Genomic DNA, 19,131 nt, shown 5'->3' with positions numbered 1-19,131 from the left:
ATCGTCACGGTGTCAGTCAGGACGAGACGAGACCGTACCAGGAGGTCGTGGCCGCCCCGGAACACGCCTGCAAAGGAGAGCGGGAGGGAGGAGTGAGCGCCCCGCAAACCGGCGAGGGAATGCTGCTGCCTGGCGAGGGCAGGTTTCCCACAGGTAAATCCCCAGCACTGGGCCGGCAGAGAGCCCCAGGCAGCAACACACCGCTCCTTCTGCTTAACCCCCTGCTGTAAACCCCATGAAAGCAAAATGTAGAATAAACTGCCAGTGAGAAGGGATTCAGGCTCTCCTTCCCCGACCACCAGTCACTCGCCCATTAGCACTGGAAGGGGCTGCCGAGGGAGGTGGTGGAGTCACCAACCCTGTAGTGTTTAAAAAACGGCTGGATGTGGCACTTCAGGAGATGGTTTAGTGTTAGGGTGGTGTAGGCTGTAGCTTGGACTTGATGATCTTAAGATCCTTTCCAACCTTGACATTTCTGTGATTCTACAAGCTCCAGTACACATCTGTTTTGCCAGGCAAGGGTGCTGTGCTTTGCCCCCCAGGCTACTCCAAACCAGGATGCCAGGGAGCATGAAGACGTCAAATTCCTCCCAGCCAAGCCTGGGACCGATCCCAGCATCCCCCCACCCTCTGTGACCCCAACACTGGTGGAGATGAAAACCAGGGCAGGCACAAGCCTCCAAACCCTACCTGGAGCACAGCAGGCTCCACCAGAAACTCCTGCCCTGATTTTCAACAGGCAGCTCGCTGCAACCTCCCGAAGAGCTGCTCCTCAAGCAGAGACCTCAGCCCACAGCTTACCTGCCAGGTACAGGGTGTGGGAGTTCTTGTTATCTGGCACCTTATCCGACCGCTCACAGGGCTGCATCCCCAGGAACTTCACGATATTACTAACTGCCTCTGTTACGAGAAAACACGTAAAACAAGCTCCATGACACAGATACTTTAACAGGGACCCACAAAAAGCATCTAAAAGTGGCTCAAGCCCTCCCCACATGTTAAGAGTTCACATCCCTTGCTCTGAGGGACACAGAGCACCGGCCAGTATTCTGGTTTTGAGGGCCACAAGAGAGGCACAGGCAACACACAAAAACCCACTGCCACACAGCAGTTCTGTTACTTGCTGCAGCAAAGGTGCAACAGAAAGGAGAGGGTGAATGAGTCAGAGAGCAGCAGGAGGGCGCAGCCGGCTGCACACCTACTGCACAGCCCTCACAGCCTGCTCTTGCTCCTCTGGGGACAGGTGCAGAATGAAGGAGACATCTTGCAGAAGACACAGGCCTTCAGGAGAAATTTGAAAAGGCCTCAGGGAGGGCATTTCTAATCTCAAGGGACTGTGCAAGGAAGCACAGAGATGGCGACAGGACAAGGACACCCTTCTAAGCCATTAGAAGGACCAAGTTTTTACAGGCTTCCCAGGAAAAATAAAAGGACTTTCTAATACATAATGAAAGAGTAGAGCACTTGCACCATGAGCCTGCCCACCAACCTCATGTCTTCTGCTCTTTGCATCTTTTCTAACTGGTCTCAAGAAGGAAAGTGGGAGCTCACAGCTGAACTATGGTCTGTCTGCTTGGGAGTGTGAAGTGCAAGAGCAAAGCAAGATGTTCCCTTGCCTCCCACAATCCAGCTTGGTCTCCACAGGGCTCAGAATACTAATTTGTTTTTCCAAAACCTGAATGAACTTGTTATCACAGTAACAGTAGATCTGCATTTAACAGCTGTGGTGAAATAGCTTGCGAAGGGTTTTGCCTCATTAGCCTTTCCGTGGGAGATCTGAAGTGAGACGGACTCTGCCTCCAGACTCTGCCTGCTGGAGGGAAAGTTAAGAGCTCAGCTGGGCTCAGGCACTCCCTTACCTTCAAGGGTTTTAATAGCAGATAAAGTAAAGGTCTCTTCTTTTTCATACTCATCACCCACTTCATCCCAGGCTGCTCCGAAGTTTGGCTTCAGAACTCGCTGGATGTGATCAGCCACTGTTACCTCCAGGTCCTCAAGCTGGTGGTAGAAGAGGTTCAAGTGAAACATGTTTGTTCTTCATCCTGTTCTCTCCAGAGTGAGCTTTACAGACTGGATTCTCTGAGATCAGGTGACTGGAGGAGGCAGCATCCAGTTCCACTCACAGATACATGAGCGCAAGCCCTGCCCCTTCTGGTTTGCATGTACAAACACTGCTTGGCTGAGAGACTGCTGGGCCTGGGAGAGCCACCAAGTCACGCCACTGCCACAAAGCAGGCTCCCATGCTGAGCACAACCCTTGGCCTGGCAGGGATCACAGCACTAAACAAACATCCAAAACAGAGGAAAAAAAACAAAGGCTAAGAAACAGCTGCTTGTGCTCACATTTGCTTGCCTGGAATGCACGTAAGCCTGTATTTTGCCTTTCCTGGCTTATTGTTTTGCAGGCTGGTAAAGCGCAGTGAGACGCTGTCGGATGCTCACTATCACCTAATGCTGCATGCCAGGTTAGCTGAACCCTGCTGTGACTACGTCTGTGCAAGGCAGAACCAGACTTGTCCCACCAGAGCATATACTGAAGGGCAGAGAGTGCCAGAGCTGGCCGGACATCAGCCTGCATTCAATTCAGCAACCTCAGCAGGAAACACTCTCTTCCTGATTCTAGCTGAAACACATGGAAGAGTTTGTTTAAATATCACTCCTGGTGACCGGTGGGAAGCAGAAAGAGGGGTTAACCTTGCATGTTCCATAGGAGAAAAACCCTCCCCACTGCTTCTGAGAGGATGCTGTGTTGTCAGTGACTCACTGCACAGCAGTGCCTCTCATCAGTTTCGCAGCAGTGACAGGCAACGCAGAGAGAAAACAGCCTCTGGAGCTAACAGGGCAAGCTTAGGCTGTGTCACAACATCTCTTCTTCCCCAGAGGGTAAGTAAGTATTACCCTCTGTGAGCCAGTCTCAGTTTCTGACCAAGCATAAGCTCAGCATCTTCCTTTGCAGTAAAACAGCTTGCCTGGAAATGGCAAAGCCTGGAAACAGCAAAGCCTGAAAAAGAGGTGCTTCTGCAGCATCAGTGCTTTCATCCATCTTGGTGCTGGAGATGGAAAAGCCCCACCTTCTCCAAAGCAAGAACAAGGACAGCCAGCTCCCTGTATCAGGCAAGACACAAGGCAATTAACTGTGCCATCATGGAAAGGAACTCAGGGAGAACAAAAGATGTGCCACAGCCCGCTGTCTCCACAAGCCCGACTGTGCAATTGCTGGAGCCGGTGGGGCATGGACAGCCAAGCCTGGAGGACATACCATGACCTCCCACAACACCGTGTCCTGCACAGTCAGATATCTGCCTGGAGAGCAATAGGAGGACGCCCCAAACAAGACAAAGCAAGCTCTGCAAACCCAGACGTGCATCCTGGGACAGACACGGCAAGAATCCCCTCTTCACGTGAAGCTGTCCACATCAGCATCACTGGCTGCAGGGATCTGAGTAGAGAACACAAAACCCCTCAAGATGACAGCCATTTCCACGAACAGGTGCACACCCAGCTCCTTACCACATACTCATCCTCGTATCCCTCGTCGTCTGTCTCGCCCGTGTTCGGATCACAGTCCTTGACAGTGAACTTCATCATGCAGCTGAAGGTGCAGGCCACTGGAGTGGGGGAGGCAAAGGCAAAGCCCACATTACCACCAGATCTGCCCCCCGCTGCGGCACCGCAGGGCTGGGAGCTTGGCGGCAGCAGGGCTCTCCCAGTCACTGTCAGCAGCACAGGCTTAGCCAGCGACCTAGAGAGGACTCTTTGACAGTTTCTTTCTCTCAAGGACGAGGTATTTACTTGTAATATCAAGGCTAGCAAACAGTGAGGAACACAGACTCAAGATGGTTGTAAAAGACCATAATCCTCAGATCGAGTGCTATTACTGATGGACCTGTGCTGGGAATGCTAACTAAATATGTCCCTCCAGTGCCTTGTGAAGAGGCAAGATCCTTACCTAGTGATTGATCCATGAGCCTGTGAAATTAAACCACCTTGCGCTGCAACACAGCGGCTGATTAATACCACTTGGCTGGGAGAGGAATGATGAGTCACCCCCGAAATATGGGCACTGCGGGGTGAACAGCAGCAGCGCACCCAGGTGAGCAGTCCCAGAACACAAACCACAGACACCAAAGCACAGGTAAGGCCTGATTCCCATTATGGACAGTGACAAATGAGGGGAGGTTCAGTTCAAACTGACATCCTTGAAATTCTAGCGCTTTGTCTGAAATACGCTTTTGCTACTCAGAGCACCTGGGCACTCACAGCACTTTGCAAGTACCAGCCTCTCCACACACTGACACAAAGAACAGACAGGCTAGAGGACATGCCAGGGTGCATGGGAGATAACTCAGCAGAGAGCTGAACGCTCCTCTGCCAGCTCTCACAGCCTGACTTGACAACGCTACAGCATGAGGGAACCAGGAGAGGAGAAGGGAGGCCTGACAGCCCCCAAACAGCAAAGAGAAGTCATGCTCAGCATCACTCAGGGCTGCACCCACACACAGGCTATAAATATCTGGCTAGGATGCAAGGTAGAACGTGTGGGAGTGAGCAATACAGTACGCTTAATTTGGGGGACGTCAGGCAAACACAGAGGACAAACTGTTTACCTGCCGTCGGGTCGTCTTCAGACAGTGCCACCAGTGTGTAGCAGGTACCTGGCTGGTTGTACACCAGGGTTTTGGCAGGTACGTAGCCAATGACCTCATACCCCTCTGTTGGCTCCATCTGCACCGTGACATTCTCCAGGATCTGATCGTTCAGTGTGTTTGTGCAGTCAAACTAAACAGGAAAAGGGGAAAAGCAGCAACAGCTTGAAAGTGCTCGCTATAGATCTACCAGCAGACTCACTTGAGGCACAGTGGGAGCATGATGTCAGCTGTGAACCCCTCGCTCTGTGTGTTTCAGCAGTGCTCCTCGCTACCAGTCGCCGGCTAGTCACAGGGCTCACGTGTTCCCGTTTAGTCACTCAAATGCTCATTCAAATGCTTTAGGGGAAAAACTAAAATCCTCCAGGAGACTCCACTGCTCCAGCAAGCTTGCTTTTGTGGTTTTTTTCTTTAAGGAAGCAACACTTAAAATGAACTGGCACACAACTGTCCAATGCCTGCCCTCTGCAACCCAGGCAGGAACATAAATTCAGCAATGGCAGGGATGTGTCAGCTTCTGTCAGTCTCAGTTCACTAGTTAATATGGAACTTTTTCCTCTAAATGTACTCATCTTTTCTCCATGGATGGCAACTCACAAGTTAAGTCTTTGCAGCGTGAAAATGCGAGTGCTCTATTGCCTACATCTTCTCACTTGATGCTACAGGGACGCAGTGCCCCAGTGCAGGTAGGAAGACAATGCTTTGCACAGCTCAAACCAGGGATAGTTTTAGCAAGTTTCGGCGAGCTTGATGGTTTCAGCAAGTCTAAACTTGTTTGGTTAAACTTCATTCTGGCTGCAATGACAAGTCAATCTCATACAATTGCATCTGGTGGATGGACAACAGAAACAAAGATCAACCCCTACGAGGACTGTATAAGCAGTTCAGAGCTTTGGAAGAAGGAGTCAGCTAAGGACAATGCACTGATGCTCACAAGCTAGTGTAGGACTCGCTGTGCCCTGAACTCCCCAAACCCCAGGCAAAAATGCTGGCACATTAATCCTAACACCCCACATGGGGCAGCAGGGCGGTACAGCCAAGGCCAAGACGTACAGAAAAACATGCTTGTACCACACAGGTTAAAACAAACATCCTGAAGAGCTCTCCCCTACCACATCCCCTTCTTGAGAACCTTTTTCAGTCTCTCAGATATAGTAAGCTTCATTCTTTTACACTCAAACCACGTGCTTAGGGACCCTGAGAAAAGAACACAGCTCCCCTTGCCAACTGCTCGGCAAAAACAGCCCCACCTAGTGCTTGTTTGATTTATTTTGACTGTATGTGTAAGTACAGGCTCCCTAATTATTTTTTTTTCTGCTGCTCTGCTGCCCTGGGTGAGAAACTAAGAACTCCTTACTGCAGTGACATGCTTTGAAAATAGATATCTCTGAGTTATTTTTTCCCAGTGAAGCTTTTAACTGGTCAGGAGCTTATTTTCCAATCCTCTTTCAGCACCACATGCCGTAACTACCCACCTGGAACACCATGTGGCTGACAAACGTGTGCTTGGTGCAACGAACCACGTACTCGGTCTCCAGCTCTGTCAGGGCGACAGGCTCTGGGGAAGACTTGAACAGTGGGCCCAGTCCCCGAAACTCTGGGATCGCCCCTAGTTGCTCTGAAACAGAGGACACCGAAATGATTGCCTTTCCCAACCCACAGGAGGTGTGGGCAGTTTCAAAGCCCTTGTTTAAGCTGCCAGAAGCTGCTGCAGCAAGTAACTATCCATCAAACATCCATAAACATTCACTAGGGACTTTTAAAATTAATGGGAGAGTCGTTCTTTCCCCACATCTACTGCAAGGTAGGAAAAAACAGGACCACAGGCACTCCCATCCCCAGCAGTAAACAGCTGACTTAAAGTTGGGAGCCCATGTCACGCTCTGAAAGGAGATGGGATAAAGCCAGAGGGGCTCAGGCAGGCTCAGCAAGAGTGAGCTGTATTGGTCTCGCACACAGGCACAGGAGAGGCCTTGCATCAGTTTACCTTGGAATATTTCTTGCCGTGTTGCTGCCACCTTCTCTGGCTGTTTGACCACAGCAACAGGCACGTTTTCTGCAAGCAAAAAAAAACCAAAAAAACAAACCACAAACCAACCACAAAAGATTTGAAAGTGAAGAGTAAGAAGTAACTAAACCAGAAAACAAATCAATATCTGGGGATTTGACTAAAGAAAGGAAGAGAGCTCATTTCTCATCTTGCTGTGGACTAGACCATATTTAGCTTCCTAAACACCTTTGGAACTGCAGCAGCTCCAGTGAGGATTACCAACTAATTACTATTATTAGCAGTTGGACTAAACCGAAACGCTAACGTGGGAACAACCAGATTTGCAGGCCTTAGTCCTTACAGATGATGTAATCTCACAAAATTCAAATACAATGGCACTCAGCAACTCCCAGCAAGCCCAGTGCAGGGCTGAAGCTGCAAGGGAATTCCTAGCAGTTTGGACCAGCATTCAGGGGACTGTTCCTCACCTGCTCTTTGCTCTACGATAGGAGCTGTTGCCAAAGGAACAGATTTCAAGTCAAAGGGCTTCTCGGAGGGCTCCAGGGTGTACTGATGCAGAGCCCTCTCCAGGCCAGGGATAGACACCGTCAAACCTGGGGACAGAAGGGACAGGTCACTGAAACCACAGGTAATGCCACCTTTTGTCACTTGTTAAACCATGAAGAGGTGCAGACTCATTTTGAAGGCTTCCTGCACTACCGTTCAGGATGTAGCCAGCATTGAGGGCTTTCTGCTTCTGCTCCAGAACATTCAGGTAGAAGGTGGCTCTGTCTCTCACTTCATTATCATCATCCATCACACACCTGAGAGGAAAGTGGAAAACTTCCTTCAGTGCAAGGTAGCAGAGTTCACGTGAATGAATCCAGGTGACTAAGCCACCTTACAGGGCCAGAAAGAATATACCATAGGAGACAACCAACAGTCTACTAAAAATTGTATTAGAAAAGCAATAATTCACCACACTTGGCTTCTCCCCACTTTGTGGTGCTGAATACAGTGTTGATCCCATGATGGGATCCAAGGTTCCCACTGCACCTTCTTGATCCACAGACAGAAGAGATTAGACATCCATGGGGATGCTACCAAGCTCTCATGCAAACAGGGTTTTTCACCCAGAGTGTTGAAAAACTCTGAGGTACAACTCACCTTTTCAGTAACACCAAGATACTGGGTAACATTTCCTCATTCTGGGCTCCAAACTTGGCCAAGGCACTTACAGCACCTGTAGCACAAGTCACAAAAACAGAATTAGAAAGCAAAGAAATTAACTGAAGTTTCTTCTATTTTCTGGCCTTGATCAGATGCCACATCAGATGTGCTAGTACTAGTATAAAGCATTAACTGTGATTAGAAGGAGGAAGATGTATTACAGTGAAGTGCCTGCAAACCTCCTCTGTCTAAGTTTCAGAGTCACTGCATCTACCTCCCCACTTCTCAGCTGCAGGCCACCTCTTCCATCACTACTACTGCACATGTTTGCTGCATAAAAATATCTGCTCAGAACTAGAGCGTATCACAGTCGTCAAAAGGAGAGGTGTTAATAAATTGTATTTCCTTGAAGATCTGTCATAGGACACCCAGCTTTCCCTGTCTGTCGCTTACCTGCCCGGACTTCTTCATGCTCCAGGACAACCCTGTTGTAGATGAAGCGAATGTATTTGGAGGGGTTATTGGTTTTGGGCCCTTCTTGCCCCAAGAGATGGAGGATACGAGTGGCCAGCACAGTGAACTCGCAGTCCTCGATGAATTCGCAGAGGTGAGACAGCCCTGTCTCTTTGCTCTCCGAGTTCTCCTCAATGATGCTGATGATGCAGTCAACGATGGCTCGCTTGTATTCGAAGCCACCCTAAGGAGCAAAAGGGAACTGCTCAGCTGGAAATCTCGAAGTATTTTAGAGATTCTGAACTAGCCAGACAGGAAAGAATTTCCTTCCAAAAGGTCACTGACGCTCAATGCTTTTAATCCATGTTTGAAAGGAGAATGGCAATAATGCTGCCCCCACTTCTGACCCTCATTATACCCAGAGGGCCAAAAAATACTCAAGCTCTCTTGCCAATTCCCTTTAGAACTGCTGCAGTGAAGAAAAAACCCCAAGTCCTAAAAGGGGTAAAAGAATCCATCTGTCTGATGGGTTTACATCTCCTTCAGAATCCTCTGCTGCTGCAAATACTGCAGAAAAGCAGCCACATGGGAGGAGAAAAACCCAAACCTCTCCCCTTTAGCACTAGACATCTGAGGATGAATCACAAGAGAAATATATTAAGGATCATATCTGCCACAGCAGGACCCAGCAAATAGCTCTGTCACTGTGGGAAGACAGGCAATCAATACCCATCCCGTGATATCCCATAACCTGACATGCCGTTAATGCTTGGTTATCTTCAGACATTATTTACTAGTGTCCTCAATACGCACAAAGGGATTAAACTGGACAGTATCCTCTGCCAAATACGTGCACAGTGCTGGGCATTTGGGGGATCTTTCCAGAGCTACTTTGGATTTAAAAAAAAAAAAAAAAATGCTTTAAGCCAGAATGGTTTGAACTACAAAACCACATTCAAAATGACACTATCCACCTACAGAAAATCTGGGAAAGGAGACCAGTCCATTTTTCACAGGAGCAAAATGACATGCTCTGGTTTGTTCCCAAACGAGAGGCTGTAATTGGCACAAAGTGATATCAGAGCAAGCAGTGGTGCCAGCTGTGTTGCAGGCATGTTAGCTCATTTAGAAACGGCCTCAGCAAACCTCTGTAAAGCTGTCTGTCTGCAATTTATGTCTGACTGAATGCAGAGAACGGTTATAGGTACTCGTGATCCCTTCACTGCCACAGCACAGAGAACAGAAGTGGTCCAGTGTCATCAATAAATAGGTTGTTATTCAATCTTTGTGTACAAGACAAAACTTCTTGGAATTTGCTGTCAAAATATAAAAGAAAACTGGTTCAAATATGAAACACAAGTGGACTGCCAACAGATCTGCTGTTGCCTGCATTTGCTTTGAGAGTTAATAAACCCCCAGAAAAATGAAAGAATGAAAGCCACATTAAAGCTATGCCTGGCAGTATGTGTATAACTATTGTGCACAGCTGGCCACTTCTGCCAGTCAGGCTGCAAGCCTTTCAGAGGGAGGCTCTCACTGCACAGCACTAGCAGTAAAAGCCTGACTCTTGGACGGACCACCGTGCAGTCCTGCAGCTCATGCATGCAAACAAGGGACACAAAGAAGTTGTCCTGCGAACTTACCTCTTCTCGAAGCATAGTGAAAAGAAAGTTCATGAGGACGGCGTGTTTGCGAGGGTATTTCTGACACAGTGCATTGATAGCCTGCACCACTACAACCTGGGGGAAAAGAGGGGCAAGTAAAAAAGGATTCTGCCTCACCAGGCAGAAAAACAATAGTTGAATTGTATCAATTTTGTGCTGGCCCCTGGAAACTACCGTTTTGCCTTTATTTATCCAACAAACACAGTTCCAAGAGGTACACTCCTAGACGAGATTGATCTTTATGCACCCTTCAACCCCTAGCAAAGGCCCACATCCACTGGAAAGAAGAAAAAGAGATTTAATTCTCAAAGGCATCTCCCCAGTAGAGAGCATGTGACTTGGGAGCTGGTGCTGTACAACCGAGGCATGGCTTAGGCCAACAGCCTCAGATTCTTCCTCTTCCCCGCAAATACTCTGCAGCCCAGCTCCTGGAAGCAGCTCCATGTAGGTTTTACAGTACAGGCTCAAATATGGGCAAAAGATCAAGGGATTTTTTCGGGAACTTGTGTGTCCCTCCTCCTCCCACTTCCTTACTTTGAACTCATCTGAGATTTCTGACATGAAAGAAGAGATCTGCTTCATGAGACGATCAATGCTGCTCTCACTGCCGGTTTTGAGCAGCGTGGTGATGGCCAGGGTGGCTATGCTGCGGTTGGAGTCTGTCACAAGGTTCTCCAGGTCTAGATTACAGGCAGTCACAGCGGATGGGTGCTTCATGGCCACCTAGAGCAGACAGGGAAGAGCAGAAATCACTCAATAGATGGAAAAGGTCCAGCTGGCAAAACCCCCCAAGTCTCCCTAAGCTCTCACTCCTTCCTGTAAAAATAAATGCTGTCGTCTGTATATGAGGGTCATCTCAGACAAACAGCTAATCTGAGGTTAAGTAACAAGCTCCTTCTTCCTGCAGAATTGCATCTCTTGCTGGAAGACAAGTAGTAGTAGTAAACGATCTTTTGCTATTTTTAACTCATTCTCTGCTATACGTAAGAAAGCTATGAACTCCTAAGAAAAATTCAGAAAGCCTAGCTGTGCAGAACAGCTTTGTGGGTGGAAGCACAGCAGTTACCAGACACTGCTATTCTGTCTTTTTCTTTTTTAGAGTTTACAAGGTCATGGGAAAAGCTGGAGCAAAGATCATCAGGGAGCAGGCAAGAAGTGGCCTCAAGGTTTGATCCCTGTTTTACAAGGAACTCCTTCACCATTGGAAGCTCAGAAAGTAAAGCAGTAACACATAAGACCAGTGACATTCTTAGAGAGACCTGTGAAAATGACTGCTTTTATTTTTTTCCTTCTGTTAAGTGTTCTTTGAAGTTTATTTCACTCAGAAAGCAATGAAATGCAAGGCTGTAGCCCAGGGTACAGCTTACTCACAGAAAATCATCACATCATCTGACCCTCTTTCTCTTCTGAAGTCTGTACCCGCCTGCACATGAGAAACAATTACAGCTCCCAAGAGACTGGTTCCTACCTTATTGAGGGTACGGACGGCCGCATACCTCAGCGCTGCTTTTGGGGAGCTGCAGAACAGCTGCAAAACTGCCAGGTGGGAAAACCAAAGGCTGACATTTAGTCAATCTATTGCTGAGAAACATTTCATGCCTAAAGCAAGAGCTTCAATGAAGACACAGCTGCAAATCCAAGATAACTAGAAGAATACTTAAGAAGCAATTGTGAGTTTACCAGCTTCCTCCCTCCTTAATTGTCCCCTTCGCCACACATCCCTGCTCACAACTAGCTCTTACCCACCCCCCCGTTTTTCCACACTGCCACTACCCTTCATTCTTCTTAAAGGTCAATTTCATCACCTTGCCACCTTTCCTGTTAAGTCAATTTGAACTGTTGGTCTCCATTTCTTTGCAAATCCTGTTCCTTTCCCAGGGCTGGCCCATGAAGGGCACGCTCCCTGTGCAGAGAGGTGACGCACAGCCTGCCTACCTGCCAACAGTCCCAGCTTCAGAGAACCTTTGCACTGGACTGAGCTGGGAAGGCAGGACCCCAACACTGGCTTCTTGCACAGTTATACTCAGTCTAACGCAGGGAGATTTATCAGCTGGAATTCAGCCCTGTTTCACAGAAGAAAATGACCCCTCCAGTAACTCATGCTTGAACACACCAGGCAAATACCTTTACAGGAGCAAAGCTACTCACACACACCACAGGCTCTCAGCAGCAGCATAAAACAACACGGGTAAGGGAGCATGACAAGTCTGAAACTACACAAGGTCCCCATTTCTTGCAGTAATCAGCAGGTGCCACCACAACAGGCCCTTAATCCCTTTGCCCCTGCCACGAGTGCTGCATGTACCTGAGACAGCCGGAGCCAGCTCCTTGGCAGTGCAGTTGGGCAGGTTAATGATGGCAGATGCAGCTTCGTAGACAACCATCTCATGCTTGTTTCTTAGGCAGCTCTCGATGAAATCGAACAGGGGGCTGTCACGGCTAAGGGACAAAAAAAACCCCACAAGAATTAATTGAAACAAAGGTGCTAACAGAAACGCAGAATCAGGCAGGTCACATAGCCTGTGGAAAGATAAAAGCAGCCAGAAATCCCCTGTCCCAAGATTTTGCAGTTGTCATTATAGTGCACTTCCAGCCTCCTTGGGCTGGAAGTCAGGCTGCCCTCTGAGAAGACAGCCTCTGCCTTACAGGCATAAGGGAATCTCCCTCAGACCTCACACACCAAGAGTTGTCTGTATACAGCACAACTCTTACCCATCAGGAAGCCACACCGCACACTTGGTAGCCAAATAATTACAAATGACAGAGAAAATGAAGTAGAATATCTTAGTAAAGAGCAGCTATGCTAGACATTCCAGAGAAACAAGAAAGTATTTGGTGTGCAAGCATACAAACAAGACTCAAAGAAGGGATACTGTATTTTCTCTGCTGCCCTTTACGCAACAATAAAAGGGTAGAAGCTGCATGCTGCTCTTAAAAGACAGAAACAATTGCCCTCATGAGATGGCAGTGAGCCTGCAAGAGAAGATGTAGGCAGGACCCAAGGAGATTCTTCCAGCAGGGTAAAGGAGCCCCCTCACCTGCCAGCCTCTTCCTCCAGCAGCTTGCTGGCTACTCGAATCATCATGCAGTAGGCAAACGGTGACTTGAGGCCGTGGCGTGTGAACTTGCTGAGCATCTTGTTGACTGCCAGACGGTCGTTCTTCCGCACATGGTAGAGCAAGCCCAGAGCGTGATACTGTACAGAGAAAGGGATCGTCACAAATCCACAGCATGTTCTTTCCACTTTCATCCTCTAGCGCTTTGCTCCACTCCCAGCTGTGGGTTGCTACTCCCTACAGGCAGTGGGTTTCCTACCTGCACCATGATGTTGTCACTGGAAGCTGCCTCCTGAGCCTCATTCACCCAGCGTTTTACCACATCATAACTCGTCTTCAGCAGGTGCTGGGGGAAAACAAAGCCACATACCACCCATGAGAATAGGATGGAAGAAACTTTGGGAATCACAGCTTGTATTAGGAAGCAACAAGCTTCCCCTGATGAGGGTTCCAGTGGCAGCAGCTTATAGAAGAGCAAGACATCAACATGCAGAGACCTGGCCAGGACACCTGTGGCCTCTAGAGACTGACCATCTCCCACAAAGTTAGCATCAGTCCCTCAGCCCACAAAGAGGGGAAAAGCCATGATGAAATCCTGAAACTCCCAAGATATCCAGCCCCACCACAGATGACTGCTTCCCAGCTTGACTGTCCCTCAGACCCGCCTTGCAGGGAGCACATACCAGAGAGGACACCAGAGCAGAGCTCGACACACTGGGCACTTTGTCAACAATTGCCTGCTTCATGTAGCGTTCGATGGCCTGCAACATGGTACTCTGCGGGGAGAGGGAGACAACAGCTGATGGAGGAGTCGCTGGGAGTGTGAAAGGGGAGATGCAAAGGCATGAGAAACAGAGAGGAAGGTGGGATGGGGTGAAGTATGGGAAGGCGAAGGGCCTGGGGAAAAGCAGCACTTACATCGGTGATCTGACAGAGCGCTCTCACAGCAGGGCCTCGGTAATTGTCGTCCTTCCCAGTCATGTCTTTGGTTAAGCTGGTTGGAAACACGAAGCTCTCAATACTTCACTCCTGAGCTGCCAGCTCTCAGATGCACACAGAGCAGCTGGCAGCCAGCACCACAGCTGAATGCCAAGCAGGCAACTGCAGCGCTCGGGCAAGTCCCACCAGGGAGGGAAGACAGGAGGAAAAGCTCAGTACTCAGGTTCCAAGCCCATCAGCAGGCTGTATGGACTCCTGATTACCAAGTGAGGAGGCTGGAGCACACGAGGCATCTGCCTTCCTTACTGGAAGCTCATTTCTGCCCTTTTCCCAGGATCCTGGTCAGTGCAAGATCATCTATGAGGGGACAGGAGTTCATCACGCAGCAGCGCTTGGGACTGGCTTCTGCCTGCTGGGTGGCCTCGGCCCTCAGCAGACCCTGTTACCCTCAGGCTCCTGTCTCCCCACGCTGCACCAGCCTTTCAGTGTGGTGATCAGTAATTCAGGAATGACTCACAGAGGGAATTTTGTTCCCCAGCGAAGTCTCATCCTGTGCTTCTACAGAAGCAGTAAATCCTTGTCCAGCTTTTGAAAGCCTTGGGATTTACAGCAGACATCTTCAAAAAGCTTCAAGGCATTCAGACAGGAAAGCAAGACTTAATGGAAAAGTTTTTTGCAAAAGGGGAAAAAGCCAGCAGTGCTGCCATATCATGTAACCAAAACAGAAATCGCATAGGCAGGGGATATGGGGACACAACACATTTCACATACAACACTAGGAAATTGGAGCCTGTATTTTAATGGTCTCTTTAGAAGGAAAACTTTTTCCTCACCAAGGGCATTCACTATCCTCAGCCTGCTTAGGGAATACAGTGGTCTCCGGGAGGTTGGACAGGCATTACCAGAGGACATATGAACATAACAGTAAGAAAAGTGAAGTGACTGACCTGCTAGTAACAATGATTACATCTTCTGCAATAGAGGACATCTCTTTGATAGTCAGGTAACACATCCTACGAAGAGTTGGCTGAGAAGGAAAGAGGGAAGACAGACATCAGCTGAGAGGATCCCAGATAAGAAGGGATCTCAGTTTTCTCTGTTTCCATGATTTTATTATGAAGATAAAGGACCTGATACTTACAGCCAGTCTCTATGCCTGAGTGTAAAAGATGTACAAACCCCATATTGATTAACAAAATACCTCTTACTCTTTGAAATCTCTCAATCTTAGGGTGAAGCTGCAGAGATACTGGATTTAGCTGTATCTACAAGCCTCATCTTTCACTTGTCATTTACATGAAGAAGGAGCAAAGCTTGAAATCACTAAAGACACCCTGTTGCTTCAAAACTAAGCAATTTACATTCCCAAGTCTGAAGATTACTACATTGGTCTCATGATTGTAATGCCTTATGGTCTGAGGGACAAGTGATGGTACCACTGCTGCGGGTAGGTATTAATTCCTGGCCTCCTGCAGGACACACAGTTACTGACCCTCAGCAGGATCTTTTAGTGCTGGGCACAAAGCATAGTGTATTCTAGCTGATTACATGTTTGATCTGTGCCTAGCACAATCTAGACAGTTAGAGATTTCACCCTCTGAACTGCTGTTTGTCTCAAGACCAGGGAATGCTTCAGTTAAGCTGCTACAAGGTCTGGGAAGGGCCAGGAAGCTGATCTCTGTTTCTGAACTCTCATCTTGCTTTTCCCACTCAGATCAGGTAGCTCTAGGCAGGACTGAAAAGCTGACGGTATTAAAATGCAGATCTTGAGGCTGAAAAGGACACTGCTGACAGCTTGTCCCACCAGATAAATACTGCAGAAAGCAAGCAGACTTACATCATTGGACTGAAATAGCTTGGTCATAGCAAAGAAGGATTCGGTAGCTTCCATGACACCAAGGTGCTCGCCCTAGAAGATGTTGGGAAAGAAGGAAACAAACCCCAGTTACCACAGCCAGCCTCAGGCCTGCTGCAGGTGTCTCTGCATAGGTCTCGGTTTTCTCTCCCTTACCTGGTTTATGAGATACAGGATCTTGGTGAGGATATGAGCACATTTTCGTGGGTTTATGGGAGTCTCATTAAACACTCGTGCCTGGAAGCAAAGCACAGACAAGGATGCTGACACCAAGTCCCTCTCGCAAACACTGTCCTGTCCGGCCTTGGCTACAGACACAAACACCACGTTCTGAGCAAGGCACAGCAAGGTTCTTAATGACTTTGGATGAGAATTCCCCTCAATTCCTGTTAAACACAGAACTCTACTTAAACATCTGTTTCTACAGCCTGGGATCATAAATCCAAGTGTAATTAAGGTTTAAAGGCCAAATCCTCGTCACACTTTCACCCACACAAGTCTGGATTGTGTGGGCTATTCTGACAGACGAACGCGAGCTCCGCGAGGCTAACGGGAGCCAACACCATTCACAGCACTGTGAGTAAACAGACAATGCTGAAATGACAGGGTCTGGGGACTGAGAAGTTTACTTGCTGTTGAAAAGAAAGGCTTTTTTTTTTTTTCCCCCCAGAGGAAATTCTAGGCTATTCAAGAACCACTCACACTCTCCTTATAAACTTTGTCATCTACAAGACACTTGGGAAATTAGCTTTGAACATCCCAACCTTCCTCTTTTAGGGTGATCTTTCCCAGATAATTTCATTCATTTTGTTACTATTTAGCATTCACAGTTTTTAATTTGTTACAGAGACTATTTCAACCTTCTCCCTTCCTCCCTCCAACAACAAAATAAGAACTAACGGGAGTGCTGCCCACTTCTTTCAGAGCTAGCAGGACTTTAACAAACTCCCACTTCCTTGCTCAAGTTCTCGAGTGACCCACTGAAGTGAGGGAGAGGGGTACAAAAAGGAGATCATCTGAGGATTTACCTCTTGCAAGACTGCACTCTTCTCCAGGTGCTGGAATGGATTGGCACCCCCACCTGCAAAATAAAGAGAGAAAATGTCTTTCCAGAGATAATGCTACAGGAAAGCAACTTCCTAACCATGTCTATACTTTAAAAACAGACTGAGCATATTGGGGTCGCTTTTTCGATGAACACCAAGCAACCTGAGCTCCCTCATTTAAGTATTATTATTTGGAGGTTTCATAGCAGTTGGCGAAGGCAGAACAGACAGGACATACTTTGATTTGTCATCCCCTCCAGAAATAACCAGCCATGAGCTGAGGTAGACTGATTAGCTGTAAAGTAACTGTGCTCCACTGTTATCCCCAAAGACCTATCTCCAGTCCCTGGATTGGGAGCTTGCTGACAGCGAGAGCATCAATAAGACAGGCGTAGGAACAAAAGCTCAGACAAAAAGAGGTATTGCTTGCCAGACTGTGAATGAGTAGTGCTTTATCCCTCCCTTATAAACTAATCAGGAATCCACCAGTAAAGTATTTTTGGCTGTATCACTAATTAAGAGACAAGACAGTGGACTAGAGAGAGTCTGGACACAATATAACTTTCATTGTTCCACTTAATAGAATAAATTATATTAAATAATTAAAGCCCTCACCAATTAAGGATGAAATAATCGGAGGAAAAAGCACTACCATTCTGCATGGTCTCTATTAGCTTGCCTCCTAAGCGTCTGCGAACCACAGCTTTTCAAGAGCTGCCAGTTATTGATAAGCAGGTTTTAATTAGTACCTATGTTCAGCCTGGCCCTGCGACAAAACGCAGCCATTTCCAGCACTGTTCCAGCATTTAACAAGCCCGATCCACTACAGAGCTCCTGGGCACAGCTCCGACCTGACCTGGGCTCGGAGTATCCGACACTGGTGCCAGGAGCCTTTGCAAGAGCAAGCATTACACTTAAAGGCAAAGACATCTGCCTCCTGGCCCCTTCCTGATTCACAGACTGCTCTTCTCTGTCTCAGGAGAAGTTTGCAAATGTAGTGGGTGACTAAATAAATCAGACATTTACACGGGGTTGAGGAGAGAAGGAAACACGTGGAAAGAAAAAAAAAAAAGGCCTCTAGCATGAACCAGTTCTAGTATGAGCATTGGAATGTGTTCAAGAAGCCTGCACAGCAGCACAGGATTTCCCATAGCGCAGCACATCACAGAATCACAGAATGGCAGAGGTTGGAAGGGACCTCAAAAGATCACCTGGTCCAACCCCCCTGCCAGAGCAGGATCACCCAGAGTAGGTCACACAGGAACGCGTCCAGGCGGGTTCTGAATGTCTCCAGAGAAGGAGACTCCACAAGCCCCTGGGCAGCCTGTGCCAGGGCTCTGTCACCCTCACAGTGAAAAAGCTTTTTCCTGATGTTTGTGTGGAACCTCCTGTGCTCCAGCCTGCACCCATTGCCCCTTGTCCTGTCATTGGACATGACTGAAAAGAGCCTGGCTCTGTCCTCTCGACACCTGCCCTTTACATATTTATAAACATTAATGAGATCAGGACCCTTAAATGAGCCATGAACCACAGAGCATCACCTCTTCATCTCTCATAGCACCAACCATCTTGAAATACACCGTATTCATCCAAGGCTACCTAAACCATCCATGAAAAGCAAAAGACACAAAAGCCAGTTAAGCAAACACACCCAACAAAAAGACTGTCCTGTGAGCCCTTACATGGAAAGAACAGGAATACAAGGCCTGTAAACTCAGAGATAATGTGTTCCACCTGACACTGGGAACAAGTACTCAGGCTATAGGCTTTGGACACATAAACAACCCACAGGAGAAAGGCAGGTGCAGTAAATACTAGGAATCCTTGAGACAGAAGCAACAGGATTAAAAGTAAATGTAAAAGCAGAGAAAAAATGTTGGGATGGACGCAAGCAGCAGTGTCAGAAAGAAGAAAAATAACTCTGTTTTCTCTTGGTATGAACAAAACCAACAAGAGTCAGCATCACCAAACAAGAAAAGGAATCTCCTGCCAGCCTTGGCCGCGGGTAACGCCAACACCTTGAAACGCGAGGCAGGTGCAAATGAACAACAGCCCCAAAAGTGAAAGCCAGGAGCACCTCCCCTCCAACAGGTGCCTCACTGAATTCTCCATTCATGAAGATGTCGCTGGAGGCTTCGGACACGGGAAACAGGGGCAAAGCATGTGGTGCTCCTTACAACAAAAAGCAAGCACAGTCACACAGAACAACCCCCAAGATTTACGCTGAATCAACTTGCTTCAGGACGCGCTGCCTGGCCGTGCGGAACGAGCTGCACAGAACCAGCGGGAGACGAGCGGGACCCAAGGCAGGG

At 48.0% G+C, this 19,131-nt stretch overlaps 1 protein-coding gene across 1 annotated transcript; it reads right to left on the bottom strand.

The window, feature by feature from the left end:
• Positions 1 to 4: 4 nt before the first annotated feature.
• On the bottom strand, positions 5 to 18,991 carry COPG1 (coatomer protein complex, subunit gamma 1; the record flags this gene model as incomplete). The annotated part of the gene is made up of 24 exons (XM_009875653.1): positions 5 to 67; positions 802 to 900; positions 1,860 to 1,998; positions 3,511 to 3,608; positions 4,608 to 4,779; positions 6,122 to 6,264; positions 6,634 to 6,702; positions 7,125 to 7,250; positions 7,357 to 7,460; positions 7,804 to 7,879; positions 8,260 to 8,503; positions 9,903 to 9,998; positions 10,458 to 10,646; positions 11,392 to 11,459; positions 12,229 to 12,362; positions 12,962 to 13,119; positions 13,239 to 13,325; positions 13,663 to 13,755; positions 13,898 to 13,973; positions 14,866 to 14,945; positions 15,756 to 15,827; positions 15,930 to 16,010; positions 16,802 to 16,854; positions 18,920 to 18,991. Coding segments are annotated over 24 exons (2,592 nt in total), but the record flags the coding sequence as incomplete, so codon positions are not given.
• Positions 18,992 to 19,131: the final 140 nt, after the last annotated feature.

This window comes from Apaloderma vittatum, unplaced genomic scaffold, assembly GCF_000703405.1.
Source record: "Apaloderma vittatum isolate BGI_N311 unplaced genomic scaffold, ASM70340v1 scaffold24768, whole genome shotgun sequence".
NCBI lineage: Eukaryota > Metazoa > Chordata > Aves > Trogoniformes > Trogonidae > Apaloderma > Apaloderma vittatum.
Note: the sequence above shows the minus strand (reverse complement) of the source record. Positions and strands in the feature narration are given on the sequence as shown.